The following is a 12,870-nucleotide window of genomic DNA, read 5'->3' as shown; positions in this document are numbered from 1 at the left end:
GAAATAAGTGCTCTCCACACAAAGTAACGGTCTTTTATACTGGATTTGTCTTGGGAGAAAAGCAATTTGAGGGGACTACCCGCTTGTCGTGGACTTAAGGACAACCTACAGGGAACATCTGAACACTCCTGCAGTCATATACTTTTACAAGGCCCATGTCAAAGCACAAGTACACAGCTTTTGGAAGAGTCAGGGTATTAGAATCTCTGACCTGATCATAAGCTAAGGAGACCCTGTGAACTGAGTCAGTGAGCCTCAGAGTGGAGGTCACAGCCCTTCCCTTGGGGCTCCGTGCCTCAGTCCACCCGAATTGGGGACCTCATCCAACTGTTCTGAGACTCTACCTTTCAGGACTTCCACACCAAATATGAGGTCTCTTCGTGTCCTCAGGTGCTCACACAAGGTCTGGCTCAGAAACTGCTGGCTGGCTGAATGGATGGACAGACTGATGGCTGGGCAGATGGACAGAAGGCTGGTTGGATGGATGGATGTAGATGGGGGTGGGGAAGAGTTTGGAAAACATTTGGTACAGTGGTTTATTCCCCTTACAAACAGCCATCTTGTCCCTACAAGGGGTTTCACCAGAAACTCCCAGGATCTGTGGGCATGTCTCGTGGGCATACCAGACCCCACCGCTCCAGGATTCTAAACACACTGAACAAAACCTCAATGACTAACAACCACAGGCCAGGGAACATGGCAGTCAGAGGACGGCCGCTTCCCTGTTTCCTTGGTATCCGACAAACCCTTTGACACATCAACATTTCTCATGGGCACTGCAGTAAAGAGCCAGTGCATAAACAGTTCAGCAAAGAGGCAGCAGAGGCCTTCCTTACACCACATAGGTCCTTCACGATCGATCAATTCAATGAGGAGAGGAACAAATCAATGAGGAGAGGAACAAAATCTGCATGGAACGGAAAGAAGCATGGCCTGGGAATGTTGAAGCCCTGAGATTGATTCATTCACTCACTCGTCAAATATTCATTGCAACTAAGTGTCAGACGCTGTTTGGGGCAGTGGGCTGCAAGAGTGAGTCAAGAGACAAAAACGTCTCCCTCATGAAGCTTACAATTTATCCGGCAGAGATAAACAAAGAAGCGAAGAATATATAGTATGTCAGATGGTGAGAAACTGGTCGGGGGAGGGGGGCAGGGGAGTCAGGGAGTCACAGGGGAGTCAGGGAGTATTGCAGAAAGGAGGCAGGAAAGGCTTCTCTGACCCTGAAAAAGGCAAGCGGCCAAGGTTCACGTTTGGGGAGGGGAGCGCAGCAACAAGGGAAAGGCCTCACCACCAACTTGCTGCCTGCTCTGGACTGGAGAAGGAGGAGCTGGGGTGGCTGGTCCCAAAGGTCCTCTCAGCTTTCACTGCGCCCTCCCGCCCCTGCTTCCTCCCCTACCAGCCACCCCAGCTAGACCGAAATGAAAACCTGCAGCCCCCAAACCATTGTCCCCCTTTTCACCTGCACATGGGTGGTCCTTCCAATCTGCCCATCTTTACCCTACGGGAACCCTTCCCCAGCTCTGGCCCCTCCGCTCTGGGCTGTCTGGGGGTGCCACGAGCCCGAGCTTCCATAAGATCCCACATCCACCCCCCACCCCCACCCCCACCCCAGCACACAGCATACCCAACCGCTGTCACTGTCTCCTTGCTCCCCTAGACTGAACTCCCCAAGGCTGTGACCACGACTTCCCCATGTCTATAATTCCACCCCCCTAGCACGCTGTTTGGTGTGTAACAACCACCCACTGAATATGCGCTGAACGCCAAATGCCGAAACCGTGTTGAGTCCCTGGAGGGCAGGGCCCACGTCCGATGCACGTCAGGGGCCCCGGGAGGTAGCAGGGTGCTGGCACAACACAAGAAACACCAGGGTGTCTGGTTGCTACATGGTTTAGTGCCTGTGCTGGTATAGGCGTTTTATCCAGAAAGCCAAGTTATCCTCAATCCCCGACCGTGGAGGGTACAGGGCCAGTCCAGATGTGGTTCCCTGGGGTTGGGGCCAGGACTCCGGGCTAGGAAAGCTTCACATGCGCTTATACATGCTGTGGGTTTTTCTTATTAGAATCTGCATTAATCACTAACATGCCTTAACCTCATCTGTAAGCTTCTATGCCCAGAGATAATTTGGTGTTTGGGGCATGGTTTTTCCAAGCTAACCATTTTACAAATCAAAACCTAATACGGAGTGTCCTTCAAAGCCATGGGAGGCTCTAGAGGGCAGCTGCCGTCAACAGGCCTAGAGTACTTCCTGTCCGCCCCTCTCTTTGAACGCCAGGGCCATGAGGGCATAAGTTTGCCCCCGAGGGCTTCCCATCTTCCCTTGCAGAGTTTAGGGTAGTTCAAACATCTTTCAAAGAGAGCCACAGAGATTGAGAAGTAAGTAGATGCCATCTAATTCCACTCTTTCATAGGACAGCTGGAGAACGTGGGACCTAAAGAAGTGAAGTGGCGAAAACCCTGCAAAATACACTATTGTCTCTACTTTACAGAGGAATACACCGAGGCTTCAAAGCTCAGTGAGCAATGCCTGGTTCCAGAGCTAGTAACCACCAGGGCAGAATCTTCCAGGTCTGTCTGACCTTGAGGGCAAACGCCATCAATGCTGCCGACACCCAGCTGGTTCAAAGGCGATTTTCCCCCAAGGCCCCAAGGAAGCTGCCCTGGGAGGGGGAGGCCAGGGTCTCCTGTGGTCTCATTTGCCCAGCTCCAGTACTTTGGGAAGCTCCACATCCCTGGGGGATGGGTCTGAGGGCTGCTCTGGCCGACTACAGCATTTCCCGCTGACCCTGACGGGCAGCCGTGGTGTTCTAACTTGCTTTAGAAACCTCTGCAAATTGGACATAGAGAGGGTTGAGACTTCAGTGTGACATCACATAGAGGAAGAGCCCTGGGAATGAGCACTGTCCTCCTTGGAATTTAGCCTCAGAGGTTGCCTTAGGGCAAGATAACCTCGGAGCTAAAAATGGAGCTATGTGTTTCCATGTTGTATATGTGGGTGTCCGCGAGTTGTGTCTGTTTGCAAGGGTCCTTCAACGTGTGATGCGCGCATGGCTGTGTGTGCACGTGTAGCAGGATGCGAGGGACGTGACGGACTAAGGACGCTCTTCTCTTCCTCCCTCCCTCCTTCCCTTCCTTCTTTCCAGGAACATAAAGGCACTGTAATTTTTTTCCTCCCTCAGAGATGCAAATAAACACCCAGTCTGAACTACCCCTTACTCCTCACCCCTGCAGAGATCTCCAGCTGTAATCATCCTGGTGGTGGAGGGTGGGGGCGAGGGGGGCATCTCATCCATTAAGGCAGCTCTGAAGAAAGGCAGGTCGCCTTCAGGGGAAATTGAAATTAGGGTCGGGAGCTTATATTCTTTAACTTTATCCTGACGAGGTTGGTTTTGGGTTTGTAGTGCAGTATCACGAAAAGAACAGGCAGCGATCCTAGTGGCATCGAGACCAGCCTTCAAATCTCTTTTCTGCCTCTCACAGGAGGTAGAACTTTTATTGTTTTTAATGCTTACTTATTTTGAGACAGAGACAGAGTGCGAGTGGGGGAGGGGCAGAGAGAGAGGGAGACGCGGAATCCGAAGCAGGCTCTGGGCTCTGAGCTGTCAGCACAGAGCCCGACACGGGGCTCGAACTCACGAACCGTGAGATCATGACCTGAGCCGAAGTCAGACGCTTAACCGACTGGGCCACCCAGGCGCCCCTGGAGGTAGAACTTTTATTACTAAACTTCTTAGCATCAGGTTGGTTGGTTTATTTTCAGCTTAAAACAGGGTAATCAAAACGCATCTCATCGAGTTATTGAGAGAACCAGTGTGGGAGAGAGAGCTTGACCCAGTGCCTGGCACACAGAAGGCACCAGAAACAGGTCAGCACCTTTATCTTTTGGGCAGCCTTAGAGCACACAGTGCACACAGTTGGTTTCAAAATTACCCAGTATTTTTCTCTTGGAAGAAAATGAAGGAACATGAGAAAAATGAACAGAGACCCACTCCTCCAAGCACCTTTGCAAAACACTGAAATTACATTTGTAAAACTGCTTCCAGACCTGGATAGAATACAAAAAAAAAAAAAAAACACGAAATAGGAAACGAAAGATCTTCGCGACATTAGCTTTCTAAAAGCCAAGCGAAAGCAAAACAACAACAAATGAAGAATGGAGGGAGTGTGATTCATGTATAAACAAAATCCATGTTTGAGGTTTTCATAGGTTGGGGCCCACCTTTCAGCTCCGCATCCCAGGTAACGGGAAGCCGGGAGGCCTCCAGGCTTGGAAAGGATTGTTTTGGGAGGAGGGGGGAAACAAAACAAAAAAAACCTTCTGCTAGGTTTTCCAAATCCTAATTATGTTTTTTAAATAAGTCAAAATCAAAACGTTCTTTTGCAAACAGCTTTTGCTCCCCTGAGCTATGTCTGACCTCTCAGCGCCTTCTCGCTCTGCATCAAAGGGGCCGAAAGCAGGAAGTGCCTTGGCACAGGGGCCTCATTCAAGGGGAGAGGAGAGGCAGGGGACCGTTTTTTAACTCGCAAAGAGAAACAGACCAGCTGCTGTCTGTGCAACAGCTGGGGAAGAACTGGGCACTCACCTGTCCCTTCCCAGCACCTCTAGGAAGTCGGGGCAGACAGGGCCACAGGGGTTCAGATCATGGCCCCACCACTAGCTGAGGGACCCCCCCAACATGCCGCTTAGCCTCCCTGGGTCTTAGTTTCTGGCTCCAAGCAGTGGGGATACACATTTCATACTTCGCCATGCTGTCATGAGGTGATGTGTGCTCATGGAGCAGAAGTATTCTGAAAAACTTGAAATCATTCTATGTAGTCGGATATTGATGATTTTTAAAGCCTTTCCATCAGCGGGGGATGGAAGAGGCCTGGCATGGTGAACACTAGGAATTTGATGACAGGGTTTGCATTTGAGCAACAGTTCTAGTGCCTGTCAATTCTGACAGCTGACTTGAATTCTCGGAGCCTTATTTAGTAATCCTTTCCCACAACGGAGACAGTAGTACCAGGGTGCCTGGAAGGGTCAACTGAGTAAACAGATGGTCAGAAGACAGTACTCGTTACCATAAAATATTACACAAGTGTCTTTATCACTTTATAATTTCAAAAAGGGCACACAAGCCTTATCAAGCAGCCATGATCAATATTATTTTTATTTGACAAATGGGAAAAGCCTAGAAAGGAAAACAACTTCTAACGCTGTGGCAGAGCTCAAAACGGAACCTAACTTTTCTAGCTAACTTCTTTTTCAAGGATTTCACAGTGGGGTCTATCCCTAACTATTCTGAGGGCTCTCTGCACAGAAGAGCTTTAAGCTGGGGCTCAATAGTACACTCCATTGGAATCAGAAGGAAGGTACTTACCACCAAATACAGCATAGTGTACATGGAGAAGGAGGCGTGGCCAGAGAAGAAGGACTTCCTGCAAGAGCAAGAGAGGGCCATGAGAGGGCCATATGCACATCCCTGACACATGTCTGCCTGTCCCTCTTCTCTCCCTAGACCGTGACCTTGAGACCAGCACTGTCTTGTTTGGTTTAGCCACCTTGGCAGTCCGTGGGACATGTTTTCTAGAACCTAGCAGGCACCCAAGAATGAATAAGCAAAAAAATGAATGAATGAATGAATGAATGAATGAATGAGTGGACTTACCAGTAATCTACCATAATTGCTTATTTACCTATGCATCTAAATCAACTGACCCCGAGTTCCTTAAGGATGGGGACTATGCCTCATTCACCCACTGAAACCAAAGCCCAGCACTGAGCCTGGCACCTCATGTCGCAGGCGCCTTCGCAAGTGCTCCCTGAGCTGCCCGTGTCAAAGCAGGCACGCTGTGGCCACGGCAGGTGGTGACTCACCTGGCCTCTTGGACTTTGCTGTCGTCCCCTCTGCATTTGTAGTTTTGGATGTAGCCCTCGGAGCAGTTGATCTGGCTGAAATCGGGGTTGCAGACGTTCAAGAAGTGAGGACGCAGGCGCCCAATGGAGACTTTGGCAATGTCGGTGAAGGACTGGCTGATGGCACAGCCGAAGAGGAAGCAGCCCACCTGCTTGTAGAGGGCTGCCACATAGGGATTCTGAATCGCTGGCCGGGACTTCTCCTTCAGGTAGTAGATACGGTAGAACTCCCCAGTGATGATCTGAAAGGAAGCCAACGGGGGGAATTAGGTGGTCTCAAGACCCGTCATCAAAGTGGATGCCGTAAAGGATATTTCATGGCTCGAGAGAACGTTCAGTACGTAATCGCAGGCTATAATCTAGAAAAATCCCAGTTTTCTATTTAAGAAATATACAGACAGAAATACGCAGGAGAGGAAAGAGCAAAGTGCTAATAACATGGTCATTTTCTCCTTTTTAAAAAAAGTCCCAGCAGAAATCTACAACTAAATATATTTATATATAAACACATATGATATGTAAAAATATAAATATTATGGATATGTAAAAAATATAAATATTATATATAATATAAATTATATACGTATTTTTTTAAACAAAGAAAGAGACAAGGACCCAGATATGGAAAAAAAAAAAAATAGATGAAGAATCAAGGACATGGTCAAGGGTGGCCAGGATGTCAGAGGATCTGAGCAAATGTCAGGATTCTGAGCTTTTGAGTAAGGGATCCCAGCCTTGTGTCAACACTGAGCCGTGGTGGGGGCTTCTATAGGAGGGTGGATGCCTAAGACCATGTCCTGGGTGTGAGTCCCAGCTCTGCCACCTGCCCGGTGTCCTTCAGCAATGACTTAACCTCTCCGAGCTTCAGTCTCCTTCTCCTTGAGAGGAGGCTGCAGGCCTTTGCAGAGCTGTTGGCTTCAATCTGGTAACACGGACGGGAAACGACCTGGGTTGTAGAAAGGGATTCTTTCATTTTCCTTTGTAGAGGAATGCTGTGATGAAAAGAATACTGCTCTACAAACCAAGGAGCTTTTTTTTTTTTTAATAGAATCCAGTTAACTATTAAGCATTGTATTTGGTTGGCATGTTTCTTTAGCTGTCTTTATTGAGTTACTTTTTTGTATTTATTTTTGAGAGAGAGAGAGAGAGAGAATGAAGGAAAGGCTGAGAGAGAGGGAGAAAGAGAGAATCCACTGACAGCACAGAGCCCAACACAGAGCTCGATCCTATGAACCCTGAGACCATGACCTGAGCCGAAATCAAGAGTCTGACTTAACAGACTGAGCCACCCAGGCGCTCCCAAACCAAGGAACTTTTAACACAATGCCCTTCAGTGTTTGCAAATTTCCAAGTCTCAGCACATTGTCTCCCATCTCCTCAATCCTAAAGGGCAGCCAATGAGTCTGGATTTTCATACCCTTTCACCATCCCACCTTGTTTACTCCTAATACTTAGGGGACGTTTGTCACTCCGGGAAAAATTATTGATTACCTACTGCATACTAGGTATTGCTTTCATACACTTCATTTCATGAACTGCCTACAATAATCATGAGTTAGGTACGGTGGAAGCTCAAGATCAAGTCACACTGCCTGGTTTTATATTAGGAGTGGGGGGCCAGCCTGCTCTCCGTAAGGCAAATGCCCTTGATGCCTACACAGCAGAGGACCGATCCCACTTTGGTGATGCCCCACCACACAGCCTGCTGCTCTTGTCTTAACTCCATAGCACAGCCCCGGCCACTTCCTGATTGCAACCACAGTCCAGGGAGAGCGACGTTCAACTCATCACACACCACAAAGCTCCTTTCACAATTCCTCCCAGGGCAGGGTGACGAGCCACACTTGCTGCTTCAGGGAACAGACGGCGTGTTCACAACCGCAAGGGAAGCAATAGACTGACATATCCGGGCACTCCTTTTCAACGTCTCCCATTATTTTTTTTTTTAACGCTGGGGAAGGGGTCAACGTAGGGGATCTGATCCAAGTTCTCAAGGGCTCCCACGTCTAGCGGGAGGATGGCCAGGTGGCAGGGAGATGCCAGCCAGGCCCAGGGGCCAGCCGGTGTGGCAGCGAGAACAGCCACCAGCACTGCTAACGCTTACACAACGATTCTGTGTTTATAAATACCTGATTATTTCTAAGTGCTACACTTTGGTTCCCACATCACACCGAGTGTGATTCTACAATAAAGAGAGACGGTCAAAGGCCAGTCCAACGCAAAATCCTGGCTTAGGCATTCCCTGAGGGGCAGGACAAGTACCTGCTCTCGCAGAGGTGCTCAGACTACTGATTGAACGAATGGACGGATGGAAACAGGACCACAGTTTTCGCAGTTGTTTTATTGCAAAATTGGAAATATCCTCTAAATATTACCAAAAGCCCTTTGAGAACATGTTGCAGAGATTAAAATCTGAGAAGCACAGCAAGTCAGAAATGAAAGGGTCCCCTATACACGGAAGAAACCGAGGTCCAAATTAACTCGCAACTGAAGATTGGACCCAGGTGTTCTAGCTCCCCACCCAGCGTTCTTTCCTACGGTTCCTGGTCTAACTCCCCTTTGAACCTGTTTATACTTTTACCCTGTGTAACCTTACAGGCTAACAAGTTCCAGATGTTCACTACCACCGTCATGCTCTTTCTTCTTCTTTATTTATAAATGATGCTCACATGACTTTGGATGCAGGGAGAAGAAAACTACAGGAGGAGTCGGTAGCCAGCGTTCTCTACTCACTGAGCGAGTCTCTACTCACTGAGTGAACCTGAGATAAGCCAGTTTCTCCATTGAGGAGACTAGACTCCGTAATTTATCACTTCCTCATTGCAATGACATTTTCTTGTTTTTGAAAGGGGGGGGGAGGGGTGCAAGTGAGCGACGGGCAGAGAGAGAGGGAGTGAGAGAGAGAGAAGCGGGGCTCACCTGAAGCAGGGCACGAGCTTACCAGAAGCGGGGCTTGAACTCACCTGAGGTGGGACTCGAACTCACAAACCGCGAGATCATGACCCGAACCAAAATCAGATGCTTAACGACTGAGACACCCCGGCGCCCGTGCAATGACATTTATTTTCAACTCTCCCATACTACCTTCACCACGACCCTCCTAACCAAGCAAAGGTAATCAGCAGTAGCAGAGGTAAGGTACTCCCTCCGAGATGATGCCACGGGCACGGAGCAGAACCAAGGCCCCGTGCACAATCCCCGCCCTTGGACGGCTCCTGAGTTCCTTGAACCATACCGCGGCCACAAATGAAGAAACTCTAAGCTGGCCTGGTTTGAGCCCGATTTCCTATTTGATGCTGAAAAAGAACACGTAGCTTTTCACTGCAAATCAGCATCTCTTACACAAATCTACGGATTAATCTCAGGGGATTCACCGCTGTGCTTGAGTCACTTTAGGGAGAAAGGGTTTGGTTACAACTCAAGGACTCATTCCAGTGCTAACATCCCTTCATTTGAAAACTTTGGGTTCGGTGCCACAGTGTCTCACACAGTTAAAATGCTTCCTCCTCTCACTGGAGGAGAAAGAGGTAAAGAAGGCATTTCGTGGCACCTCAGATTCCTCAAAACGATGCTAATAATGGCAGCAATCTTTTACATTTCTTTCGTACTTTTTGGTTTCATTTGATCTGCGGCTCTGTGAAGTTATACCCATTCTGCAGCTGAGAATGGTAAGGCACTGAGGGAGAGTCACTAACCTGAAGGTTCTGAGGCTTCTAAGTGACAGAGCTAAAAGGAGAGCCCAGATATTTAAGTTCAAAGACTCACAACACACTGTATTGAGAGAATTTTTGATTACAGATCTTCCTCAACCTATGATGGCATTATGTCCCGATAAACGCATCCTAAGTGGAAAATATCCTAAGTCAGAAATGCATTGAACACGCCTAACCTACTGAACATCACAGCTTCGCCTGGCCTACCTTAAATGTGCTCAGAACACTTTCGTTGGCTTACATTTGGGCGCAATCACTACCAAAGAGTCTATTTTACAATAAAGTGTAGAACAGCTCACGTAATTTATTAAATATTGCACTGACAGTGAAAACCAGAACGGTTGCACGGGCACAGAATGACGTGAAGAGTACAGGCTGTTTACCCTCGTGCTGGCAAGGCTGACTGGGAGCCGTGGCTCACTGCTGGTGCCCAGCACCGTGGATCACTAGCCCAGGAAAAAAAAGAAATCAAAATTCAAAATCAAAGTGTGGTTTCTACTGAATGGGTATTGCTTGTGCACCCCCGTAAAGTCGAAAAATTGTAAGTCAAACCCTCCTAAGTTGGGGATCAGCCGTATTTCTATTGTTACTAAAAACGATCTCCACGGCCCAACAGCAACTGCGTATTTTCAAGGACAGGGCCAGGCTGAAGCCATTTAGCAGACACATGACTCCAGGACCACATGGCTTCTGGGGCAGCCCTGACAGATCTTACAGTTAATGAGCAACAAATTATGTATTTTCTCTATCCCCTTGTACAGAAGGGTCGGGGAGTCGACAACACGGCCATAAATCATCATTATGAACCAGCCGGACTTGGCTTCTTGTAATCCTAACCCTTAAAAGGCCATTTAATGAAATTCGGGCTGTGAAAGGCGGCCCGAATACCTCACCTCTGCCGAAGAGGCGAAGGCTTAAATTGTTCTCCGACACGTTACACACCTAACGCCGGAGTTCCAGATTTACTGCTTTCGGACTTTATTCATTACTCACAATGTTTTTATTCCCGGGTAATAAAATAAGCTCTTCCCTCCCCCTACAAAGGCTCTGTCCCCACCCCCAGACTCCAGCCCCTGGAGCCCTCATTTCTGCTTCAGTCAGCAAGGCTGTGATATGTAAATTTCACTACTGAGAAAAATGCCTTCAATGTTGATCCCTTTCTGAAACAGCAAGCAACAGATTCCGGGGGTAATGGCAAGCTGCCAGGCAGCAGAGGAGAATTCTCCCCTACCTGCCTTTTAAAGCACTTGGCACAGAATCTGGAAACTAATAAAGCGGGGAAGCATCGCAACTAAAGCTACAAGGAGACAGAAAACGACCAGCGCTTGCCCCCCGACCACGGTGACGGTTTGTCCCCAACTCCAAGACAGCTCCTCTCCGCCTCTCCTTTCTGGTGTAAAAGACCTCAACTGTCCACATATTCACCAATATCGGAAGTGTCCCAGAGAGGAAATCTGGAGAGCATTGACTTTTTGGAAAAGAGAGAGCACAGGGTGGTCAAAACAGCACTGACTTTGGAGCCAGAAAAACCTCAGCCTGAATAGCACATCTTACGTTAGGCAAGTGACTTCGCCTCTCTGGGCTTAGGGCTCCTCCTCTATGAAAATAACGTCAATAACATCTACCTGGTAGGATTGCCAAGGGACGCAAGAAGGTGGTATGTCAAAAGCCTAGAGCTCTCTTATAATTTTTTTCTCTTCCCCTTAGGGAAGAGGAAACACAACATTAACAAATACTTGTAGAAAATCTTTTCTTTTTTTTTTTAAGTTTATTTATTTATTTTGAGAGAGACAGAGACAGCATGAGTGGGGGAGGGACAGAGAGAAGCAGAGGCTCTGTGATGCCAGGGCAGAGCCTGACACGGGGCTCGAACTCACGAAACCATGAGATCATGACCTGAGATGAAGTTGGACGCTCAACCGACGGAGCCACCCAGGCACCCTGAAAATATCTTCTCTAAGATACTTTCAAAAGCTCCTTGGAAAAGCACATTCCAAAGTGAAGAGTTTGGAAGTACTACCCCTCCAGAGTAGAACCAGAAAACATGTGTATGGATATGTTGGCTTTGACCACTTTATCCATAGGATGTCTTTTTCAGGGGGACAAAGCAGAAGTCTCAACCCAGGGCAGCAAGGGAAAGCCTAGTGCATTGTTCGTGTCATCTGTCACAGGCCACTCTGTAACTTATCCCAAGAAAAGTCAGACTTTTGCACAGCATCCCAACAAACACCTCTTTTAGAGACTGAGAACTCATCTTCTTCCCCTGCCGAGTTTGAAGGACAAACTTCCTTATTTTTTGACCTGCTTGGATAATAATATTCGCCTAGCACTTTATAGCTTACAAAGCATTTTCACAACTACTACATTATCTGCTTCTCCCAACATCCTATTACTGAATTATTATTAACACCTTATAAGTGAGTATGGGGAAGGCCAGGGAGGCCAGGGAATCCACCCTTAGAAATCAGGCAATGGCAGAACTGTCACTGAAGCCTGGACTCCTCATTCTAGCTCCTGGGTCCTGTCCGATGGTGTCAAGCTGGCTTTCTCTTAGATGTCCCAGCAGGCGGCAGGGTCTGTGTTTCCAGTGAGACAGGTGCTGCTAGAACACCTGGGAAGGTCAGGTAATCTTGCCAAACGCTTGCCCACCTCAGCCCCTGCTAGCCACAGAGGGCCAACCTGTTCCTTCACATCTCAGTTATGCAGACTAGTGAACTTCTTTCCATCCAGAAGAATAGATTCATTCAACAAACACTGGATGATGGACAATAAAGAAGGGAGAATCATTTTTTTTTCAGTCCCCAGCGAAAGGAAAAAGGTAATGTTATTTGGATCCCGCTTCGCGGGACGGAGACAGAAGTGTGGCTGGATTTTCTCTGAAGCTGGATGCTCCATCCAGGACAACAAAATGCAGTATCTTTAATGACTAGAAATAAATGATGAGAAATTTAATCTTCACTGCTTCTCCTGCTTGGGTGGAAGAGTAGTGCCTCGCAGACTGGAAAAAGCACTGAGCACATAGTTCTGTCCAAGGCCACCAGTGGAGTTTCTGGACTCCGTGGATAAGCCAACACTTCAATATCCAGAATACAGACAGCAAAGAGGCCAGAGAGAGGCCACAGAAGCTAGCTATGGCGGAAATCAGCAGTGGCTGCCCTAAGCCCAGAAGCCTTAGGAAGAAGGCAGTCTGAAGTGCAAAGCGTCGTAGGGGTGCCTGGGTGGCTCAGTCGGTTAAGCGCCCAACTTGGGTTCAGG

At 48.1% G+C, this 12,870-nt stretch overlaps 1 protein-coding gene across 1 annotated transcript in view; it reads right to left on the bottom strand.

Annotated features, from left to right (window-relative positions):
- PLPP3 (phospholipid phosphatase 3) overlaps positions 1 to 12,870 on the bottom strand; it is an 88,076-nt gene that overhangs the window by 20,667 nt on the left and 54,539 nt on the right. Inside the window, exons 3-4 of the mRNA XM_047870786.1 lie at positions 5,864 to 6,144; positions 5,367 to 5,424 (exon numbers count right to left, since the gene is read on the bottom strand). Of these exons, the coding sequence (XP_047726742.1) occupies positions 5,367 to 5,424; positions 5,864 to 6,144 (339 nt within the window). The remainder of the gene's footprint in view (positions 1 to 5,366; positions 5,425 to 5,863; positions 6,145 to 12,870) is intronic.

This window comes from Prionailurus viverrinus, chromosome C1 (genome assembly GCF_022837055.1).
Source record: "Prionailurus viverrinus isolate Anna chromosome C1, UM_Priviv_1.0, whole genome shotgun sequence".
Classification (NCBI taxonomy): Eukaryota; Metazoa; Chordata; class Mammalia; order Carnivora; family Felidae; genus Prionailurus; species Prionailurus viverrinus.
This window is presented reverse-complemented; position numbering and strand designations above follow the sequence as displayed.